Source organism: Mustela nivalis (genome assembly GCF_964662115.1).
Source record: "Mustela nivalis genome assembly, chromosome: 5".
In the NCBI taxonomy this organism is placed as follows: Eukaryota; Metazoa; Chordata; class Mammalia; order Carnivora; family Mustelidae; genus Mustela; species Mustela nivalis.
In genome coordinates, this window is record NC_139024.1 from 96,162,220 (window position 1) to 96,176,249 (window position 14,030).

The following is a 14,030-nucleotide window of genomic DNA, read 5'->3' on the forward strand; positions in this document are numbered from 1 at the left end:
TTCCAAAATACCCTCCTGCTGAACACACATGAATAGGAGCTTTTGTATATAAAAATCTCAGAAATGGCCCCGCTTTTAAAATCTACATAGAAAATGGGGGACTCGTGGCCCCTGGTTTCTCATTATGAATTGTAAAGACTTCAGTCAGTGGCTACAATGATTCATCATTTTCCATCTAGAGGTTTTTAAATCTGTATATTTATATTAATCACAATGAACGACTATCTCTCCTTTAAATGCATGTTCGGAGCTTGTAGACTCTGCGTGACCCAGGGGTGCTTATATAACTCAATGTGGGTGTCTGGGTGTAAATACGTGTTTATGATTTTTATAATATATATGTCTGTGGGTTGCATCTAACTCCTGTGTGTGTAATAATGTTTTTCTCTCTGCTGAGGCTTACTTCTCCAGCCTATTGTTTGAGACAACAGATATAAGTTGCGATGGGAGAGGAGCGTCGGATTTGGTGTGTATCCCCCATTTCCAATTATAGATGGATCATTACAGACAGCGGAGTCCTGAGAAGCCAGACATCTGCTCCTCACATGAATGCACTCACCTCCTAGAGACCAGGCTGCCATCATGCTCTGGAAGCTCGTGGAGAATGTCAAGTACGAAGATATCTATGAGGTGAGCCGACACCCCCGGATGCATCTTAGAGCTTTGCAGATAGAGAATTTGAGCTTCTTGACACCCCAACTGATATATATTTTTCGGCGTTTAGTCGTAGATTTCCGGCCGGTTTTCTCAGCTTTCTCTAACTTTTAGAAAAGGGGCAGAAGGGAGACTTCGCTATTCGGAAAAAGAACTTTAAGGTTGAAATCTGGCTACTTGAAGTTAGAGGAGATTTCTCTCGCGCGCTCTCTCTTTTTCTTTTATTTTTCTTTCTCTCTTCCTCGCCCTCCCACCCCCACTTTAAGGTTCCGATGGGGAATGCGGTGCTACTGAATGTGGGCAGAGGAAATAGGGACTGATAAAGGCAGAGGCTCTCGTCGTTTTGAGTGTGGGAGAGCATTAGATTTTCAAGCCTCATTCGTAACAGACTCGGGCTTTTAATTTTTATTTTCAATAATATTTCTGAAACCAATAACCAACGGATCCAAGTAGAGGACGGAAAATTAGAAAGAGGGAGGTAGATAGACGGCTAGACGGGTGCAGACAAAGCCCAAGCCAAGGAGCCCTAACAGATCTTTTATTTCTATTTTTATTTTTTCTTGTGTTTTGCTTTCTTGAGGGCCAGTGCGTCCAACCACCCAGCGTCTGGGCATTTTTAACTCAATGCTCTGCCCTTGTTCAGCGCGCCCGGCTCTCCGGCGCTGGGTTTGCGCAACTCTCCTCGGGCTGGGGAGGTTGCCCGCCGCTGGGTGGGCGCGTGCCGCCCGGCGGGGCCGTGGCCGCGCCCGCCTCTGCCCTTCTCGGTCCGGGGCGCCGACCGCTGCGGCGGCGGGGCAGCTCCGGGGCTCGCGGGCGAGGCGGGCGTCCGGGCGGGGCACGCGGCGGGACGGGGAGGGCACGTCGGCGGAGGCCCGCGGAACTTCGCTCGGAGCGGAATGGCCTCGCAGACCCGGACTTAGGTGCCAGGGCAAGAGGGAAGCGAAGGCTGGAGGAGACGTCGAGGGAGGCAGGACAGACAGAAAAGCTTCCAGGACGGGCGCCGCCGAGTCCAGGCGGGGGGAGGTCGAAGCTGGAGAGCCGGGCGACGGAGACCGTCAAGCGGAAAAGTTGGAGCGAGGAGGGAGGACGGGAAAGCAAAGTCCCGGGCTGGGAGGGCCAGGAGCGCTCGGTCGGCCGTCCCCAGCGGCCGCGGCGGGACGCACAGAGGCGCCCCCAAACCAGTGGGGTGGGGGAGAAAATGCGACCCCTCCGCGCCGGGACCACTCCGGAAAGCCCGGCGGGGAGCCGCCTGGCGGATAATGGGCCGCGCACCGCAGCGGCCGGGAAGCTCCGACTGACGCCGCCGGCCGGGTCTCAGCCGGCGGACCCGGGCTCCGAGGCCCGCCGCCGCCTGGCCGCCGCGCCCCGCAGGCAGCCCGCCGCCCCCAGCTCGGCCAGCTCCTAAGTGTGTGTGCGTGTGTGCGTGTGTGCATGTGTGTGTGTGTGTGTGTGAGTGACAGAGATACGGAGACAGAAAGGGAGATTGAGGAGACTCGTCTTTCTGCGGCACGATGATTAGGGTTTTCCTTTCCTCTTTTGTGGCTGGGTATTGACTGTAACGAAGAGCCGCGCCTCCGCCTGGTGGGGCTTGTTTCGGTTCGGCCTCCTTTTCTTTCTCTAACAGGCGGGATAATGGTCAAGTCGAAGTCGCTAGAACTACCCTAAAGAATGTGAGCGCCCGAAGTGGGCAGGAGACGGGCGGAGACGGGGGCACGGTGTGTAAATAGCTCGGAATATGCATACAGGGATTTCAGTGGGTTCCCAAAAGTGAGCAGGATGAAACTTGTTCTTAGTTGATGAAAAAGTAAATGGCTAAATGGGGAAGGCGGGAGGGAGAGCAGAAAGGACTGACAGAGGAAGAGAGGAAGAGGGAGGGGTGGAGTAGAAGAGGGGTAGAGACAGGAGGATAAAATGGGAGGGAGGGGGGAAGAGAAGGAGAGAAGACAGAGGAGGGGGAGGGAGAAGAGAGAGAATATCGCAGGTATCCCTATTTGCCTAAATTTTCTGCTCAATAATATAGGAGAACCCGCAACCCTGTGGAAGGAACCTTTTTAAGTCGGGAGGAAGGTTGAACTTTAACAGAAATGGCAGTCAGGCCAGTTGAACGGGTTCCTGAAACATCCAAAAAGGTTTTCTGTTGCCCCTGGCTTTGCCTGGAAAGGATAAGTTTAGTGTACTTGAAGATTGATTGCATATATTTTAAACTGAGGTAAAAATCACGGGTCCTAGGAGCAGTATAAGGAGGGAAAGTCTACACAAGGGATGAAAAGCCCCCATCTCGCCCCTGGTCCTTTAGAAAGTAAGCATAATCTCCAGTATTCATTACAAGTCTTTAAACGTCACTGTAAACAACCAGGCCCACCGGTTTACTTTCCTCTCCCCTCCAAATGATGAGGCAACGCCTTTTTATTTTGTTTTTTAATCTGCACACAAAGCACCTAGGGCGATCAGTTCTTCCCATTAGGAAAGTCCCTCTCCAGGAACAGGGACACCTACGTTCTGTAGAAGCCCCCAGCGATGCTCTCCCTCACTGCCTTGTCCAAAGGAGCAGGGGCTGCTTTACGCGTGTCGCCGGCTCAGTTAATTGAAGTTCTGCCTCTTTCCTGCTAAACTTTTTCCCCAGTCTGCCTTTGCCAGCCCCCTCGTCTGATTACATCTAGTAATTCTCCACTGAATGAACGTCATTTACAATAGTAGGGGAGCTCTGCGCTCGCTGCTGCTTCACGCTCCATTTGTCCTCCATTCTCCCTTTAAAGTACTCGTGTAATATTAATAGTCATGAATATCAATTATTATGAGGCGGTGTAGGCAAGCGGAGGGAGGAAGGGGCGCCCGAGCAGTCTGAGCCCAGCTTCGGGTGGAAGAGGACTGCATCTGGAGCCCCCGAAAAGCGGCAGAAGAAAAGAGGCCAAAAAGACAGCAAGAGACCGATGAACAGTTCTGTCTGTGTGTGACAGGCATCGCCAATCTTGTTTGGGGGTGGGGGGAGGATTTTTTTTTTTTTTTTTTTTTTTTTGGATGGCTTGTCCTGGAAACCCCTCAAGCTCGGCTCCTGTGTCCAGCTCGTTTCTCTGCTGGACTCCTTGATTTTTTTTTTTTTAATCATTGTTTGATTTTGAGCAGTAACCAGGCTTTTTTTTCCAGATGTTAGTCCACACCTATTCATCCATGGTGAGTTTGGATTCACGTTGTACCAGAATTGCATGCTCCCTCCTCTCTCTGTCTCTCTGTCTCTCTGTCTCTGTGCGTGTGTCTCACTCTCTCTGTCTCTGTCTTCCTTTGAGCGCCTTTGGCTTGGTAATTTAGCACCATAATTGGACGAGGCTGCAGCTGCTTCTCTCTGCATTGTGTGTTCTCCGTCTGAGCTCCATGAGTCAGCTGGGAAGGGGGGAGGCCTCAGAGAAAAACTTTTTATTTGCCATTGCAGTTTGGAAATTTAGGTGACTGTTTCTCCAAAAAGAACCATAGGGACTTTACCAAGGCATTTCCACAGAGGAGAGGGAGAAACTTACACATTCCTCACACACACACCTCCCCCCCCCCCCTTCTCCTTCCACTTAGTTTGCCACTCCAGAGAGACCCAACAGTAAGTTGTCTGGGTTTTTCTTGTTTTTCCCTCCCAACCCCAAGTCCTTCATTTTCACACCCTGGAGTTTAATAGCATTAAATACAGAAAGGCAACCTTAGAAACAACTCCTCAGAACCACAATTCAACTTAATTTAACGTGGGTTCAGGATATGATTTCAAATGAGAGTCATTCCAATCAAATACTATTTAAATTATTTAATTCCTCGTGGGGAGGGAGGGGTGACTGGGAACTCAGAGCAGGCAGATTCCTCAGAGCTCCTGGAATTATCAGGTTCCTGTGCGGAGCTCTTTGGTCAGCCGGCTGGGTTGCCAGGGAGGGCAGAAGTTGGTTTTGAACAGGAGGAGCAGCACAGCAAAAGTATGGAGTTTCATTTGTTATGCTTTGGACCTCTGAAAGAGTTAGAAAAAAATAGTTTAAAATACCCAGAAGAGGAAATGCTATGTATAAGGCTACTGTATTTTTAACCAAGGAATTTATAATCTCTCCCCATACATAGTTACTTTACCCTCACTCCTTTTGCCCGTTTACACTCCCAACACAAGGCTCAGATATTGGTTAAGTGGGTGGTGATTCTCCCCATTTTCCCCCCAAAGCCTGGCATTTGGAATTGTTGAAATCATGTGCCCTCTGAGTCAACTTGGGAGTATAAGTTTCAGACTCTTGCTTTCCCTATCCTGGGAAGAATATACGGAAGCCGGGCTTCTCCATTAGTCGCTTGTATTTTTTTTTTCTTTCTCTCTCTCTCTCTTTCTGTCTCTCTCGCTCTCTCTCTCTCTTTCTCTCTCCTTCTTTCTGTCTCTCTCTGTCACTCTGTTTCTCTCTCTCTTCTCTCCGCTCCCAGGACCGGCACGATGGCGTCCCGAGCCACAGCTCCAGGCTCTCCCAGCTGGGCTCGGTATCCCAAGGACCTTACTCCAGCGCCCCGCCGCTGTCCCACACCCCGTCGTCAGACTTCCAGCCGCCCTACTTCCCGCCTCCCTACCAACCGCTTCCCTACCACCAGAGCCAGGATCCCTACTCCCACGTCAACGACCCCTACTCCCTGAACCCACTGCACCAGCCCCAGCAGCATCCCTGGGGACAACGGCAGCGGCAAGAAGTGGGTTCGGAAGCCGGCTCTCTCCTGCCCCAGCCTCGGGCAGCTTTGCCCCAGCTCTCGGGCCTCGACCCCCGGAGGGACTACCACTCGGTCCGCCGGCCAGACGTGCTGCTGCATTCGGCGCACCACGGCCTGGACACGGGCATGGGTGACAGCCTCTCGCTGCACGGCCTCGGCCACCCCGGAATGGAAGACGTCCAGGTAACCACAAACAAACAAATGAAAAGGACAATAAATAAATAAATAGCGAATGCCCCTGGGAGATGGGAGGGGTGGGGGAGGGGCAGCTCCGTATCTTCTGGGGGAGGTAGCTTCCCTCTTTAGAACAGGAATAGCTGGACACCATATATATAACTGTTTCTGTGTTGTACTGGTATGGCCCTGTAGCAGCGATTTCTGGAGGTCCGATTATGAAAGCTGGAACCACTTGAAATCAGGAAGGAGAAGAATATTTGTGTGTGTGTTGGTAGTTTAGCATCATTAGAGTTAAGGTTAGATGTTTTTTGTCTTGCCTTAGCTACTTCCTACTCCCTTGTACTTGGTGCCACCCAGCTGGGTACCCTTCCCAACCAACTCCCCATGCATGTCCCTTAGGGGCCTGGCCTCCTGACAAGGCAGGTGACAGACTGGGCTGCCTGGAGTCTGGAGCTTAAGCAGAGAGGCACAGGGTCCTCTCCGGCTCCAGAGGTTCCTGCTGGATGTTAAGCATGACAAAGCACATGGGAAGAAAAACATGTGCTATGATTGTCCAAACTCGGTCCTATTTTGAATGTCTCATAAGCTGCTGAGCCCTTTTTCAAGATAACTGAGTTCCAGAGTCATCTCCTGAGAAATGGAATAATTGTGGGGAGAGACCCAGAAAGCCATAATTCTGCTTGGGAGTCCAAGAGGGCACATACCATTTTGGAGATTGTTTTCACCTTTTGAGCCATTAAATGACTGTGGAGCAATATTCTTCACATCCCTCCCCAGTCCTCCCCCTCTGTTAATACTCTCCTCTCCCCAAAGCCACTATCCCAGTTAAAGAGGCATCACGTGTTTGTTTCTTAAAACAAAAGGCTCAAAACACTCCCCCCACCCACTCCCTAACCCATCTGCAACCTACACAATGGAGCTTGATTTGGTTGAGAATACTTGGTTAAACTAAACAAAGAAACATCAAAGAAATGATTTCTAAAAAGTGTCTGGATGATTCTGAGCAGGTCTCTCTTTGCTTTCTAATTTAAATAGTCTGCAAAAAAGATAAATATGGTTGAGAGGTATTTGACACTTGGGTCTCATTGGCATAGTTGTGTATATTATGCATCATTTTAGACATACCTCTAAAGCAAAGAAAAATGAAATGGGGAAGAAAAAAGAGTACTTGAGTCCTTTTTTACCTTACTTTTAAAAGAATGTATTTCGAACAGTTAAAATGTGGTGACAGCATCAAATGTTGCCTGTGTGTAGTTAATGATGGTTTATTGTTTTAGAGGAAATTCAGTTATTTATTATTTCCAAAAATGATGGAATCACCTGATTTGTGGTTGGATTTGCCCATAGTAATAAGAATGATAGTTCTGTTGGTTTAATCAAGCTTTATTATCCCCGTCTGGAGGGATTGCTTTTTTTGGAATACCATACAAGAAAGAAATATTTAATAGCTTTTTAAAAAATGTACTGGGGTAATGAGTGTGTTTTCGCCAGGGGGGGGGGGGTAAGTTCTTAAATTAACCTTCCTGGGTGCGCTCAAAGTGCCAGATAGTGAAAGTGGATCAACTTATCACCAATGCTGTTGGCAATGCCAACACACTAGCCGCGTCACCATCACCCCGCAGCCGAGTGACTTAGTCAACTGAACCCAGGAATTGCCCTAAAAGAGGGAATACAGTTCTTTAGTTTTAGTTTAGTTTAAGTTTAGATTAGTTTTTAAAGACATAATAGTGAGGGGTTTTGAGTGTTTGGCCAAATGCAGAGGACCAGAGAACAAGAGCAGTTCAGTGTGTGTTGGGGAGAACAGCCTCGTCCAGGCGTCGCGCGGCAGGCTGAGTTGTTGCGTCGGAACTCGGACTGCGAGGTGCAGAGAGCCGGGAGGAGAGAAGGCGCAGGCCCTGGCCCACGCGTGCTCCCCACCTACACACCTCTGCCGGGTTCCTCCAGCAGAAGCTTCGCAGCTGCTCCTCTGGCGAGGTGGGGTGGTTCGCCGGACTTTATCTGGACGACCCTCAGTGCAGGGGGCTTGGGGGGGGGACACCCCCACGCCTGTCCCAGGCAGCAGGGACGATCTCTGCTTCCGTGGCCATGACGGGCCTTCCGAGGCCTGGGTGTGCTTGACGTGACACGGGACAGGTGACGAAGAAAGGGTAGAAGATGTACCTAGGACCAGAGCCCCGAGTGCAGAGGCTGTGCCCCATCTGCTCCATCTTGGAGGACCCACTTCCGAATTAGGGATCTGGAGCGCACGGGGGCAAGGTGGGGGGAGCTGAAGTTACAAGAGTCTGTGGGGATCTCGCCATTTCCTGCAGCAACAGATTGGGTTGGCTGCGCCCGACCAGTCTTTAAGAAGGGACCAGAGAATGCCTCGGCCTGGACTTCAGTCACAGTTGGATCTCAAGAACCTGTTCTGTGTTCCGGATCCAACCCCCCACCACCATCCCCCGCCCCCCCCACCCCTGCCCCCAGCCGCAGACCAGACAGATCCCCAGGGCGCTGCTGGGCCATTGGGCTTCACAGCGAGGGGTACTCACCTGGCCGAGGCTTGGTGTGGGGGTGTGTTGGGTGACCCGGACACACACGCAGAGGGCCACCGCCCCGACCGTGAGAGAAGAGAAGGACGGGAGATAATTAACCAAATGCTTCTAATATTTTTTAAACGAAACTATAAAACCCTGTCAATTTCTATTTCAATTTACTCGCAGGGGCTATTAAACTAGCAAATCGCTGTTTGGATTCTGGGTATGCTACATTTCACCCATTGTATGTATGTATGTTAGGGGGTGCAGTGTTAAAAACTCAGAAAAACAGCATCAGAAAGGAAGGTGGAGTGAGATGACACCTAGCTTGGAGTTCAGTTGTCGTGAACGCCTCTTCTCTCCCGTCTTTGCTCTCTAACCTCCCTCACCTCTACTACCCCTGAGTATAAACATATCAGGATGTTGTCAAATCCACCACACACACACACACACACACACACACTCTCTCTCTCTCAAACACACTCTAGTGTCTTAAAGCAACCCTTGGTATCACTTTTAACTAAAGAAGTCTAGTAATTACGAGTCTGAGTTGTTTTTCTGCGCTTCCGCATGCAGTCCTAATTAAATCTTTACGATCCTCCCTGTGACGATTAAGCGCCAGCATGCTGCGTGAATATCCTGTACAAAAACCCAGCAGGCGGCCGTAATTAGATAGAAAATCAGACAAGAGCCTTCTCATTAACTACCACAACTACCCCACGTCGCTGATGAGGCGTATATACATATTTACGTATCGATGTGAGGGTGAGGTGTGGGGGCACCTGGGTCCTGGCCTCTGAGATCCCTGGTCAGCCCGCCCCCAGACACAGGCGATTATTTTTGTCTTGAGTGGATACCTCGCATTGTAGACACGTGAGCATAGCAAGGTGTGAATGGTTTGTGTGTGTGCCCACGCGCGCGCGGGCGTGTGTGTGTGTGTGTGTGTGTGTGTGGCAGGGTCTCCTGAGGAGTTTCAAACAAGTTATATGAAGTATTTTTTAAAGAAGTTTTTACTATTTCTTAATATGTACATGGCATGTTGCAACATGGAAAACGGTTCTTACAGAGAATAACAATTTTCCTCACCTTTCCGACAACTGAAGAGTGACTATTAAAAACGAAAAGAAACAAATTAACATGCTCCCTTCGCGATTAGATCATCTCATTTCTAATGTGCTGCTTGTTTGGGGTAGACAGTCTCCTCCTTGTGATGAACACACGCCCTGTCTGGGGATGCAGCGTGAGTGGGTGGAAGGTGCTGTGAAAACATAGCTTCACTCTCAAGCCCTTTGCTTTTTACTTCTCTGTAGAGTGGGTGACAAACTGGTCCAAACTTAGGTTTCTAAGAATCAGGGAAAGCAGCAGTACATTTTAGAAAGACCTAGTATTTATTTTTCTTTGGGAATTGGAGGAGGGAGTTTTGGATGCTCTGGGATACACAGCCAGAACTCTGTTCTTGTGCATCCTGACAGTAAGAAACTCATTCCAAAGAAAGAAAGAGAGAAAGAGAAAAAGGGAGAAAGAAAAGAAACTCATTCCAACAGCTGTTTCCCCTCAGAAGTGCTGCCAACACCCAGGGTTGAAACTTCCCTTTTTTAGGATAAGACTGTGGCACAGAAGACGAATGCTCTTTGCCATTATTACCTAAGTGCTGCCTGGGAGGATCTGAGTCTCTGTATCTGTGTGCCTGTAGTTACTTCCCTCCTAACAGGTGTGTTTCTTGCTGGGAAATAGCAGCAGCAGGATGGGGGTGGGGAACAAATTGTGCAGGTTCCTCTCAGGGATTATCATGCAGCAGGAAATTCATAGCACACAAGGACGTGTATGGACTGCATGGGTGTGCGGTCCTGCCAGCTTGCAAACGTGTTCCTATGTGTTGCTGTTTGCATTCCATTCCAAATTGCTCAGACTTTAATTAAAATCCCATAATGTAAACTATTATGTATTTGTAAAATGACTCTAGGGTTAAGATGTGCTGGGATAAAATTGAAAACAGAAATTATTCTTACTAATATTGGTGAAAATCTTTCAGCTATTGCCAAATTTTCACAATTCATAAGAGCAAATAATATAAAATTTTATATGTCTGTGTAACATCTATGTTTAATATAATAACTAAACCAATACTGCATCCCAGATGTCTCTCCCAGTTTCCTTTTTCCTCTGCTTCCATTGGAAGAATTTATAATTTGGGTGAATTTCATTTCCATGTTGATTTGGAGGTAATAATGATAATAATAAAACCTCCCTTTGTGAATTAATATAAATGGAAATAACAGAAACTCCAGTTTGGAATGACATGATTTATGTGTGCAATTCTTTAATATCCAGTCAATTTGAATAGTGATGTTTTTATATTCACAGTCAGTTGAAGATGCCAATAACAGCGGCATGAATCTATTGGACCAGTCTGTCATAAAAAAAGGTATGGATTATCCCTCCCAAAAGTAAGCAAAGTTTTCCTGTGCAGTCATGTCTTTATGTGTTTTCACTTTGGGGGGGTTAGTTATTTTAGAAGACAGAAATGTTTGTTCACAGTCATAGGACAGGGACTGTCCAGATGAAAAAGGCATGCCTGGAAGAAGGAAATTTGGGGGTGGGGTAACCAAAGGCAGAAGCCCAGATAAGACACAGAGGGACAGAGACTATTGGTATTTTTCTCAGGGTACATTTGGTAGCAATTCTAGATGTATCTTAAATAACTGAACTACCATCATGTATGAAATTGACTAGGAAACACTGCTTTCAAAAATGTGCTATAATTATTTCATTGATAACTGGAATTTGCTGGGCTAAACCCAAAGTTGTTGAGATAGTTCCTCTTCTTGTTTTTGTATTTGGGGTGTGTGTGTGTGGTAATTCTGTTTCCAGTTCCCTGTGTTTTAGGAGTTGTTTCTTATTATGTTTTTAAAAATTGTGCCAAATGTGTTGCTAAATATGCACATCCTAAGACGTTGAGACAGCCTATGCCCATTCCTAAATCTTTCTACATATGCATTCATGATTTAGTGTGACTGTGGAATCACCCCATACTGTTAAAGGGCATGTGATATTAACAAATGTTTGCAGTCTCTTGTACAGCTGTAAGCAAAATAATTAACTAATTAAACTAATTAAATGTAATTACAATAACTCATTTCGGGCGTATTGCAGCTGCTTAATTTTTCCCCCTCTCTTCTGACAGTCACTGAGAGAATGCCTGGCGATTAGTGTGGCTGCCGAAAGGCCCGAATGTCACTCACATGCCACTATTTAGGACTCTGAATGTGTAAACAGTGCAATCTTTAATTATCACAAGAACTGGTATTTGGAGATAAAATTTTAACTACTGTAACCCTTGCTTATCGATTCTGGAAAAAGGCCCGTCCTTATATTTGGTGTCAACAATCTCTAGTTTCAGTCATTTATGATTAATTTGAGCCACATAACACTCACAAAAATAATTGAAGAAAAAGTGCTTTGGAAAGTAACCCAAAGTCAAGCTGTTACAGTAGGAGCGCTGTGAAGTCAGAATTCCAAACAGGGTTAGGTATTCTAAATTATCTTCTTTTCTACAGACAGAAAAAGTGGCTTTAAGAGGTGGAGGATGGGAGGGGGAGAGCTGTACTTGGAATAATGCCATTTGGCTTTGGAATGTAATATCCTGAAGAAGAAATAGTAAGCTTTGGGGCAAAACTATTTATTTTAAGTGTTGCTCCAAACATCCCTCCCTCTCTTCTTTAGATAGTATCATTTCATTTTTTATTTTATTTATTATTATTATTATTATTATTATTATTATTTTAGATAGTATCACTCCAGTTTTTAATGCCAGCTTTTGGGTTTGCTCAGACACCCAGTCTTGGTGCTTAGATTTGCAACTGTGCTGACAACTCACTTTCACCATTTCCTCTGGGGTCCTTCTCTTTTGGTTAATTGCTGGTTGATGGGGGTGAGTAGGGGAGGGTGGGGAGGCACTTCTCCATTGGCTTTTTTGTTTCAGCTCCCCCTCCCTTTTCACGGAAGTCTTGAACCCCTTATCTTAGGGTTCTGTATCCTAGAAACAACATTTGGGCTGTCAGTGGGGCATGCCCAACAGATGACCAATCAGAAATGTTATTAATAGGCAGGCCAATAAAAATATTTGGAACTTAGCTTGCTTAACAAAACGGAGCTGAAAATGTTCTTAGATGTGGGATGCTTGGGTTTCAGGGCTTGTAAATGTTTGTCAGCAAAATGTGATTACCTATGTAGAAGGGTATCTACGGTAATAAGAAAAGGAGAATATTGACTGAAGTTGCTGGTTCTATTTTGAAGACATGGAGTACTTTTTCTGGCTCTGAAAGCCTTTTTAAAAAAGACTTTGTGCAGCTTTAAACAACTAAGTGGCATCCCAGTCACTTTATTGAGTTAGAGGGCAAGGTATGAATATGAAGTGTTAGGTTAACTCCATTATTTAATATTTCAGGTATTTGCTTTATTACATGAAGAAAAGATCCTAATATATGTTTATATTTAGAGAGGCTCCAATATATATGTTTATATTTAGAGAGGTAAAATAGGAATAAGTGGTTGATTTACTGTTCTAGATAACTATGAACCACTTAAGGGTATGGATTCACTTGCTTCCTGGCCCTCTGGTCTCTCATCTTCGTCCCCTCCCTTCCCCTTTAAGGGATCTCTCCCAGAGATTACTTTCATAAAAATAGGAGGTAATTAAGTTTCTGAACTAAATTTTCTTAATTTCAACAACTAGCAAGGGACTTGGTTACTTTATTTATGTTCTACTGGGCTTTTAGAGCGATTTTTTAAAAAAAATTATGTTTTGTAGAGAGATTTTAAAAAGTCTGCCTCGTTAATAAAAGTGCAGCCACTGATCCAGGTTCGGATGTCTCTGCCATTATGTATACTGAAGCCAGAAGACTTGGGCATAAAGGATATATATCTTTATGTCTCTCACTCTAAATATTGAAGGGCCCCCTCCTAAAATTTAACCAGTCCAATTTTTCACCCGTGTTGATATCAACCCATAGATTATAAGCTAGCTCTCTTGTTATGTTTGCTATCTGGGCTTAGCTGACATTTCTGAAGTAATTTAGTTAAGAGGAAATGAGTTGTTCCCAGTAGAGAGAGCAAACGAGTGGAGTGAAGGTAGCCAGCGTGATAAATGGCTCTTTCATTTGAAGATCTCCAGAGCTCGTTTATGGCTAATTTTCTGTATTGGCCCCCTTTGAGCTATTAATGCAATCGGCAGGGACCGTGGCCCCTCTCCTCTTAGCTGCCCCATTAGAGCTCCCATTAAGATGCCGAGTCTCAACTCCAAGGCAGGAGTGGAGGGAGTAATGAAAGGTGCTTTTTAAACTCTCCTAATCTAAACCGGCAGAGGGTGGTTAATACGATTTGAAGGGGGCTGGTCAATGAGCAATCAATAAAGTAATAATGAGAAGGATTCGGTACATTAACAGTCTAAAAATCCAACGAGACATTAAAAAATCATTCTTAACTCTCAGTTCCATTAAGATTAGGAATCTGGGCTGGGGAGGGGGCAGGTTAGTGCCCAACTGATACAAATGATCACTGCCACCATCCTATAGCTTAAATTTAAAAAAGGCTCACCTAGGCTTTAAGAAAAAGTTTTCGGTGCAAATCAGAGGCTAATATGCAATCGGCTTGACACCTTAGAGAGCAGAAAATACACTGGGATTTCTTGGAAAGGCTTGCATGGCTGGAATCCAAGGTTCAAATGTGACTGTGGGGCATTTTGATTGGTCTTAGGGATATCCTGTTTGGTTAGTTTCAGTTCAACCTCAGTTCTCTCCCACTTTTTTCCCGTTAGTTCTGGCCCCTTCCCCATATAAACACTTTGGTTAGTGTGGATTTTCTTTGGGGCGGGTAAGGGGTTATGAAGAAATTGCCAATTTCATTGCAATGTTAGGATTCTTCCTTCTGACCTAGAAGGTAAAAAGCACCAAGAGTGTGTCAGAGCCTCTGAAAAGG

At 46.3% G+C, this 14,030-nt stretch overlaps 1 protein-coding gene across 9 annotated transcripts in view; it reads left to right on the top strand.

Moving 5' to 3' along the window:
• Positions 1-376: 376 nt before the first annotated feature.
• Positions 377-14,030, top strand: part of TFAP2B (transcription factor AP-2 beta) — a 29,652-nt gene continuing 15,998 nt past the window's right edge. The window contains exons 1-4 of one of the 9 annotated variants that reach the window (XM_082732184.1): positions 377-630; positions 3,799-3,825; positions 5,086-5,544; positions 10,419-10,479. In XM_082732184.1, the coding sequence (XP_082588310.1) occupies positions 550-630; positions 3,799-3,825; positions 5,086-5,544; positions 10,419-10,479 (628 nt within the window). In that variant the 5' untranslated portion in view covers positions 377-549. Of the gene's footprint in view, positions 631-1,483; positions 1,575-2,284; positions 2,370-3,478; positions 3,601-3,798; positions 3,826-5,085; positions 5,545-10,418; positions 10,480-14,030 lie in introns of those variants that run through there. The other 8 variants (XM_082732187.1, XM_082732185.1, XM_082732191.1 and 5 more) reach the window with 8 other exon arrangements.